The sequence below is a fragment of the Pyrgilauda ruficollis genome, unplaced genomic scaffold, assembly GCF_017590135.1.
Source record: "Pyrgilauda ruficollis isolate IOZ18807 unplaced genomic scaffold, ASM1759013v1 scaffold54, whole genome shotgun sequence".
Lineage (NCBI taxonomy): Eukaryota > Metazoa > Chordata > Aves > Passeriformes > Passeridae > Pyrgilauda > Pyrgilauda ruficollis.
The window spans coordinates 5,674,921-5,684,515 of NW_024527044.1; the positions used below are offsets into that span (position 1 = coordinate 5,674,921).

The 9,595-nt window shown below is 39.7% G+C and overlaps 1 protein-coding gene across 3 annotated transcripts in view; it reads left to right on the plus strand.

The window, feature by feature from the left end:
- SUPT3H (SPT3 homolog, SAGA and STAGA complex component) overlaps window positions 1-9,192 on the plus strand; it is a 256,384-nt gene extending 247,192 nt beyond the window's left edge. For 2 of the 3 annotated variants that reach the window (XM_041480946.1, XM_041480945.1), the window contains exon 12: window positions 7,471-9,192. In XM_041480946.1, the coding sequence (XP_041336880.1) occupies window positions 7,471-7,512 (42 nt within the window). In that variant the 3' untranslated portion in view covers window positions 7,513-9,192. The remainder of the gene's footprint in view (window positions 1-7,470) is intronic. The other variant, XM_041480947.1, reaches the window with a different exon arrangement.
- Window positions 9,193-9,595: the final 403 nt, after the last annotated feature.

Below are 9,595 nucleotides of genomic sequence, written 5' to 3' on the forward strand. Positions count from 1 at the left end.
GACACTCAGGAACCACTGTATTTCCAGTAGGTGAGGGGACTGAGCTCTCCTAATTATGCTGCATTCCAACAGGTCATATCCACCGAGGTCTGGTGCCTCGTGGAGACCTGCTGTGTGCTTTGCCAGTAGTGTGACAGTTATGGGCCATTAGAACCACAGCAAGAGGAACTTGCTGGATTTCAACTTTCGCCACAGGAGAAGCAGCTGATGCTGTCCAGGGAAGAGGGGTGATGGAGCCCTGCTACAGGTTGTGTAGCCTGGGGGAAGGGATTCCTTTCCTGACTGTGAGCGGCATGTGTTTGAAGTAGGGCTCAGAACAGGAATTTCTATCAATGCACAAAGCAGTGTCGCCTTTCCTCTGACAATTAAAAAGGGTTTCTTGCTCTCAGACAAATAAAGCCCATTAAAGCTGGTGGCAGTGATGGGAAAGACTTTGAGAAAATATGTTTGTTTTGCAAAGCTGACTGCCAAGTATTGTTTTATAGTTCCGGTTTGTCCTTCTTTCTCCACTGTTTACAGTACCCTCTGAGAGACTTAAAATGATCCCTCTCTCCCCACCAATTTTGTTCTTTTTTCTCTTGGCAGACATTGGTACCCCACTCCCCACCCCAGTTCTTGCTGCAACAGAAGCCATGATCCTTTTGCCTTGTTTTTCTTTTTTACAATACCAGCCCAGCACTGAGAGCAGCATTTTCTGGTTAACTGCAGCATTGCAGTTTTGGCCAAATACACGAGAGGACAGCAGTACAAGCCCTACATTTTGTTTTCCAACCACTGGTGGTACTGCACAGAGTGTCTGAGAAATTAATTTGGTCCTTTTTTCCAGTGATCCTACATTTCCATCAGCCTTGGGGATGTCATTTATCCCAGAAGCAGAAAATAACAATAAAAAAGTTGGATAGTTGAGATGTAGACTATGTTCTTTGACAGACTTGGATGATATATCCTGGATATGTCCCTTTCCTGTACACTGCTGCCCAGTGTTACAAAATTATTTAAAAAGTTTATGCCACTGGCAGATAAAAGGTCAACCAAAGCCCAGAGCTGGCTTTGCTGTGAAGCATTTTGTTGATGGGTGGTTTATTGGAGTAGTGCTTTTATCAATGTGTGGTGTTTGTGGGCGCCTACATGAAGTGTTCTTGTGATCTCTGGCCCATTCCTGAGGGTGGGGACTCTTGGCATGGACACTGCTGCTGTGTCACCAGGCTGAGGACTCAGGGAACAGACCTGAGGAATGCTGCTGGTGGTGTTTCTTACACCTGGTACAGTGAAAGCCGAGGTAGACTCAGATAGATACAAGATAGACTCAAGGCAAGGACAGAAGTGAAGACATCATGTCTGGTCACTCCGACCATTCTGACAAAGGAAGATGCAACAAGGGCTTTGCTGGCAAAAGAGGTAACAAAGGACATTACTAGTGTAAGAAGAATAATCAGAAGAATGGTATTCCAACAAAAGGGGACTGGGACAATGGGGTCGGAGTGGAAAATTTTGTTTGAACGTTGTGACCTGTAAATACTAGTAAACTAGTGTCATAAACTGGCTCTGCTTTGCTGGCATAAGCACAGTCCATGTTACTCCATCTCTCAAATGGTTTCCTGGGATCTAGTGTAAGCACCAACGTGGTTGTGCTTCCATGGGGACTATTATGGTATGGATAAATGGATGCTGTAGCTCCTAGCACATTGGTCTGGCCTCATCATAAATGAAATGCATGAGGTTTCATGGCCACAGCAGAGCAGATCAGCCAGAGCATCATACAAGTAAGTCTGTAACGTGCTAAACCTGGGTGTCCATAGATACATATTTGGGGTGTGTAATTCATTACTGACCATGTACAAGACAGTACTTATATAAAGTATTCCCTCATCCTTTGAATTATATCAGACATCTGTGCTTTGGCTACTGATTAAAGATGGGTTTGTGGAATTAGAGCCCTCAGTGCTATTGTTGTAAATTGGAGAGAGAATTATCCATTATATTTCTTTTGTAACATGGATGCACTTTTGATAAAGAGAGTTTATATCCACACAAATTTATTTGAACTTAAACAGAAGTAATTCATTCTAAACAACACATGGATTTTCTTTTTCAAACAATGTTGCTTATACTTTGCCTCTTAAACTAATTATTATTTTAATCTCTAAATAAGCTGACACTTTGCATGTGGTTTGTCTGTTCAGGCTGGGATAAATTAGAGGAGCAACCTTTTAATCATAGGGTTTTTAATCTAAATGTTTTTATGTATAAAGGGTTATGAATCTGTCCGGGGTGACATGTTTGATATTATGGCAAGCTAATGAAATTTCAAAGTTAGCATTTCCCAAATAAAATGGAAAGAAGAGACAGGGAGAAAAGGAGCAGATTCAAAATTAGAGAATATTGGTAGTTTATGGGTTCCAGGTTATTTGGAATGGAATGAAAGTTAATGCTACATCCTTTTTTCCATCCTGCCAGCCAGTGTCTGATCCAAGAATGTCTTTTATTTAAAGAGCAGGGCTCCCTCCACTGTTCTTAAATAAAGGCTCTCACTGTCTGAGATCCAACCCTCCCCAGTTTTCACAGTAACATTGTCAGGCTGCATGAAGTGAATTATTTAATGGAAATAAGTTTTGCATATGATTCCCCTATCATAAACCTGCTCAAGTCATATGGTTTGATTTACATTTATGCAAATTTCAGAGAATAGAGTAAAATTACCCAAGGCAGAAAGGACCGTGGCATGTCAAAAACAAGATGTGCCTATTTGCATTTATGTTTGCTAATGAAGTTCAGCCAGGGCTTGCTCTTTGATTTGGATGTCTCTTTCTGCCATTCCATTTTATGCACTGTAATTAAACCACTTGCCCACACACATACAAGAGGACACCAAGAAAGGGAGACTTCATGTTTTATAAATGCTGTTCTGTAACTCTCTTACACAGGGCTTATAATTCAGGATTTAACATCTCTAAGTGATACAACAGGCCTGCAGTGTGACATTGTGCTTAACTTTAATGCAAGGAGAACTGCAGACTTAAACCAATGTCGGGTTTGGCCCAATAAACTTTGGTGTCTCGGGTGCCCACTGGAGATGTTTTACCCTAGACTTTACAACTTTTATCCCAAATAAAAATTAAGCCTCAGCCCACTCAAAAATCGCAGCTGTTTCTTTCTCCTGCCAAAATTATTCTTTCTCATCATGCTACAGCTGTGAAATCATGCACTAGTGTAAATTGTTAACTGGAAACCATTTCTAGCTGAGGTGCCTATTCAGAAGTCTTGGTATTCTAATCTGCTCTATTCTCTCATAGAGGAGTACTCACACATCTTCATGTTTGGCTGGGACTTCTTTCTGTGAATCACAGAATCACAGGCTGGTGTGTGTTGGAAGGGACCTTAAAGATCATCCAGTTTCCATCCCCTACCATGGGCAGGGACACCTTCCACTATCACAGATTGCTCCAAGCTACATCCAACCTGGCCTTGGACACTTCCAGGGATGGAGTAACCACTACTTCTGTAGTGGTTGGATGGTGGGCAACCTGTGCCAGGGCCTCACCATCCTCATAGGAAACAATGTGTTCCTAATATCCAATCTAAACTTACTCTGTTTCAGTTTAAAGCAATCTTCCTAGTCCTAAATTGCTAATAAACACAATTATCTGTCCCTTAAGTGTCCTATGAACTCTTCAGTAAGCTGTCCCATTTCGCGGGACCTACTGTGAGGACAGGAATTTTGCTACCCTTTCCTTGGAGTGGTTCTTTTTGGTCCTTCATAATGACATTGTAGGGCTACCACTACAGGAGAGAAATGGAACCAAAAAGAAAGAGAGTAGAAAATGGATGATTTTTCATGAAATTTCAGGATTTGCTTGGCCAAGTTCCCTTTTTCCATGCTGGCTTTTTAAGCTGTTAGTTCTTCCTTCTTTCACCAAACTCAGGGCAAAGCAAGATGTTGCTTCTAGGCAACGGACAGCAGTGAACGCTGCCCATCTTTTCTGCTTCAATGTGCCTCCTTTCAGATTGCTGAAGGAAAAAGCCTGCCTTCATTGATTAAATAATGATAGTGTTGCCAGAGAGGATCCGGTGTTATACTCCAAAGTGCTTTAACAACTTGAAGGAACAACATTTCTAAGGGAGCATTCCTATATAGAGGATGCCTGAGCAGGTTCTTCACAAGATGCCTTCATGGGGTAGAATTGTAGAATGGTTGGGGTTAGAAGAGGTGTTAAAGATCTGGTTCTAACCCCACTGCCATGGGCAGGGATGAACCCACTAGGTCAGGGTAGGACTTGGAAGCGAGGACCAAGAAGCAAAATCATCACAACTCTGCCCTAAATGGGAGCAGGTGGTAAGAGTGTCCTGGACAAGATAATGGTCATGTTTCTGCTTTCACATGGACACAGCTTGTGCAGCCTCTGGCTCTGGTTGGCAGCAATGTGTCCTTCTACCTTCAAGGAGGTCAGAGAAAAGGAAGAAAAATCTTGTCATGTGATATCAAGGAGCAGGAAGAGTTTCTGTGAGAGTTAGATTAGCCAAATAAGGTCAGATCAACTTTTCAGAGCAGGGAAGCCATTCTATGAGGGCAAACTGTCTAATTTGTGCCAGGTTAGGTGATTCCCCATGTCTGAAAGTTGGTCTCTTGACCAGTTCTGCACATATTGGGTACAGAAAGAGGCTTACAGAACTTAAACCACAGCAGGACAAGTCAAAGCACAGCCTGGTAGTAAATTTTAAGAGAGAACACACAGAAAATTTGGATGCAGTAGACACTTTTCCAAAAAGGGCTCCAGGAGGAACCATGGGCTTATGTCGTCTCTTTACAGCAAGACTTATCCAGCAAAATGGATACAGCTATTTTAATCCCACATCAAGAGCCTGCATCATCCTCTATCTGTAATTCTGAGCCAAATAATCATATTTTTTTAAAAATTAAATGTGGGTGCTGCCAAAGTGGCATAAAGCACCCAGAAGTGTCATCCAAACCCTCTAAATTATCTTCAACCACATTAAATATCTGCCACATACATCTAAACTCTTGCAAGGGCACATGCACATGTGAGTTTTATGAAAAACATCTTGCTGTTTCTCTTCATGATTCTTGGCATGTAAAGATCTGTCTTTCAGTATCACAAATTCAGCTGTATAGATCTTAAAGATATCTGGTATAACTCAGAAAGATGGGATGTCTGTAAAATAGTTTTGCTCTGCATAAAAGTGTTTTGGAGGTTAACCTTTATTATCTAGTAATGTATCAAAATGAGAACGAAGTGTTATCTTGTTATGGAATGGGATGAATCAAACTCCCTCCTCTGAAATACTGATTTTCAAAACAGTTACCTTTATGCTGAGGTTGAAGGTACGAATGGTTTCTGGGTAAAATGGTTCAATTTATGGCTAAATTCCTTAACGAAACATACATATATCAGAATCACTTTGGCTTGGGAAGGAAAAAATGTGTTGTTTTCATTATTGCTGAACTTCATAATGGCTTCAGGAATTTTTTTGGTCGTTTCCAAAGAAAGTGAACTTCAGGCAGAGATTAAAGCAGAGGAAATTTCAGCCCAAGGGCAAATGTTTCAGAAAGTTTAAAGTATGTGAAAGGGGGAGTGAAGTAGGAAATAGTTTTCAATCCTAACTATAGCCACACTAGTTATAATATATCACTAAATATAGACCAGTGGGTGTGCCCAGCTCTCCAAAGGTGTTATCCTGCCTGCCATGAACTGGCTTCTGAAATGACCTTTGCAGGGATGTAACTGACTGTACGACACTGCCCATGTTGGAAAATGTTAAACTTCATTATTTCCCAGGTGAGCCCAGCCAAGCCCAATTTTGCTTCACAACCAAAATTCCTTTTGCAAAATTCAACCTTTTATCTTTCATTTAGATCCAGCTTTGTACTCAGGATCATTTGTCTCCAAGCAAACTGCACAGTAGTCCTGAATGTTTTGTTTATGTGTTAAAGGTTTTCACTTGGTTATAAAGTCCTGTGAAACTATTGGGGTCAAGCAGCTAAAAGCATTACTTTTGCATCGATTTCCAAATGCCAGCCATAATGGTTTGGGCAAGCTAAACGTCCAAATTGCCTTGGACTTTCTGCTTGTGGTTGTGGGAATATAGTGCATCCTTTCAAAATTATTGGCTAGTCTGTCTTGGGCATTTCATGTTTGGGTATAGAGTTTTTGGATTTATTTTGTGTTTTGTTTGTGGTGATACTGTCATGTCTTGGCTGTATATCCCAGAGCTGATGTTCTGCTCTTTGACTTCAATGCCATATGCTGCTAGATCTCCAGACTGAAGTGTGGTGTTAATGTAAAGGATGCTGTAATGAACATCTTGTACATATTTCCTTTTGCATATTCACTGTCTGTAAAATGTCTCTCTGAATACATCCTTGCTGGTTTTGAAATGGTTTCTTTACAGTTCAGTATAAATGCTATTTATATCCAAAGTTGTTTGAGGTTATCCTTTACTCCTAATGTTACTCTAATTCTAGTTTAAGAGAGGAGAACTTGATCTGGCTGAAATTAATTAGGAAATTGGTAGAACCACTAAAAATGGTGGTTGTATATGGCACTTCCTAAGTACTTTGACTGAAGAGGTACAAAATAAATCTGACGAAGCACTAACTGTAATGAAATAGATGACTACATTTTCATTTTTAAAACAGGATGGCTGCTGAAGGTGAACCAAATAAAGCAAACTATTTAAATTCCTTTGCTTTTTTAAAGATGTTGTTAATAGAAAAAAAAAAGTACTTTTTAAACTGAGAATATCTCCTTACATTATAGGGTTTTTAGTGGCATTAAAAGGTATAGTTTCCTATATTGATTTGGAAAGAGCTGTTAAAAATGCATGAAAGGTATTTTAGGGAGGCAGTGTCACAGGATCTTTTAAAATTATTTTCTCAAGTGCCACTTAACTCTTGTGCTTCTTTATCATTGGAAACACATCCCAATATATGTGATATCTAATTTTTTCCTACTGACCAGAGAGTCTTTAAAATTAATTTGGAGTGTTGGGGATTATACCAGTGTCTGTTTATATAACTTTAGACTCAGACTGTAAATTAAATTTGGAAAACTGTAATTATTCAATAATTTATATAGTATTCAGGCAGTTTAGAAATGTTTCTTGAACACAGTGAATAGAGAATACATGCTTATAAAGGACAAATAGATTCAGCATAATGGTGTATTTTTGGACTCATCTATTTTGCAGGCAATTAACAAAGGAGGATGTTGCATTTTTGCCTATCTCTTGCTCTCCTGAAATAGTCACTAACCACTTGTTAACCATGCTGATTTTTTAATAGACAAAGTGGTTGCTTACAGCTCCCCACCAGAAATGTTCAGATTAAGCACACTATTAGATGCAGCCAGAACAGCCTACAAAACAGGAAGAAAGCCTTGCCTTTCTCTCTGCCTCCTTCCCTTGTTTAAGCTGATGTGATAATTCACTGCAGATTTTCTCTTTCCCTGACAGAGTGCCTACCGCAGGAATGGGATGACTTTTCTCGCCTGCTGATGTGGATGTGGCTGCAGCAACAGGAAAGACAGTATTATATTAAGGTGATTTTCTTTTCCCCTCCATGGAAGGAAAAAAAATACAAGCTCCAATGTCTCCATGTACCAGTGAGTGGGCTGGTTTGTTGTGACTATCTGCTGGCTGTCTCTGTCTCTTTTTCCAGCCCCCTCAATCGTTATTCTTGTTTACTAGCTGGAACATTTAGCTAATTAATGGCAGGATGTTTGGGATAGGGTGTAGGTGGACAAGAATGCAGCTCAGACAATGCTGGAGTTTGCAGGGGACTTTCTGACTGCCATGTCATTTTTATTTAAGTGTCTGGAAGTCTGTATGTTCTCCAAAAGATGTTTTTTTGTAAAGCTGGATAGGGCAGGAAGAGGCCAGAGATAGACTGGGTTGTGTTGGTTTATTAGGTTGTATAAAGGTTATGTAGTTTTCTTGCAATTTTTACAAAAAGAAAACTTTTCCCGTCTATTTTCTACTAATTCCCGCTTGTTTGTCTCAATTAATATAAGTTTTCACTGTATAAACCAGTTTAATCCAGTGAGGCAAATTTGATGATAGACATACCAAGTTTGGATGCAAAGTTACTCAGGAAAAGTTAGAGACTTGGTTTTAGAAGGCCCAAAGATGGGCTAAGTGCTCACACCCAAATTTTCAATATTGGCATCTCCTAAGGTTTGAGCCATCATTGTCCAATATCAAAGAAAGCCTTTGCAGTGACTTGGCACTGGATTGAGCCCCTATTTGGAAAAATACATTCTAAAGTGTTTCAATAACTGTGTCTGTCTCGGTGGTTGTAGGCAAGGGCTTAACATTGTGTACTTGCTCAGCATTTGCTGCAGGAAGCAGATGTTGTCCCTGTTGTTGACAAAGGCAGCATTACTGTTGGATTTGGTTAAAGAAACCAGCTCATTTTGCCTTTTTTTTTAATGTACATATATATATTTTAGCTAACATTATTTGTTTTCAAGATTTTTTTTTTTTTAAATCTCAATCCCTGCCTCTCTGCTTTTTCCTGTCCCTTTGCTCCTCCAGCCTTTGCTGGCCTCACAAACACATTCATTTTTTTCCCATAAAAACTGTACAAATATAGAGCTAACCACGATGATGCTTGAGCAGAGAAAGGGCTCCTGCTTCAGCCTGTCACCAGGATCTGCTGGCACATCCTGCTGGTGTCCCTGTGGTACCCACAGGTCAGGGGTCTTCTTCAGCTGCCCAGAGCTCAGGCTTGGAATCCAGCTTAAGCCTCAAGTTAATACAGAGCACTCAAGGGATCAAGAAAAGAACAGCAAAGTATTTTATATAGTGCAGCCATCCTCCTCCTTTGTGCTTAGTATGTGAGGTCTTAATTTTCACTCCTGCTCTGTGCTCTTGTGGTCATTTGTAGGTGGTTTTGTTGACCTGCTCTCCTGGACCTGCTTGCAAAAACTTTAAAACTATGTATATTTTTTAAATAAATGGAAAAATGTCTCTTTGCCACCAAAATATTGTAAAAGTGAATGTAGTATGTCCAATATTGCTGCCATTCATAAATTGGTTTTTTTCTTTTATCTGCTTACATTTCTGTTTTCTGGAAATTTTCTGTGTGTGAAGGACTAAAAGCAATGTGTACAATGTATTAAATGAGGCAAAGGGGAAGTTTTCTGATGTTCCATTTGTGCTTTTTGAAATATATGATTAAACTTTTCTTTTTATCATCACTCTTTATTTTTGTTGGCATCCTTAATCATGGAAAATTATATGCTTGCTGTAAACATTCAGACTTTTTTAAAAGGACACCAGCATTTATTGTATTTAGTTTCGATCTGCAGGGATACAGAAAGAAGAAACCATTTCAGGCACTGGGTACTGGAATCAAAATTCCTTCTGTTGCTGTCTCTCTCCCAGATTTTACATTTTAAAATATGCATAAGCAGGAAAAATACTGGCACTTATTTTTTACTGGTCTCCTTAAAGTCCCAGAGAATGAAGACTCAACATACATTTCTCTCAGAAATATGACAGATCATGTTTTTGTTGGTCTGCTGTGTGTTTGTCTATCTTGAACAGCCTGACAGGCAATTATTTATAAAATCTGGGT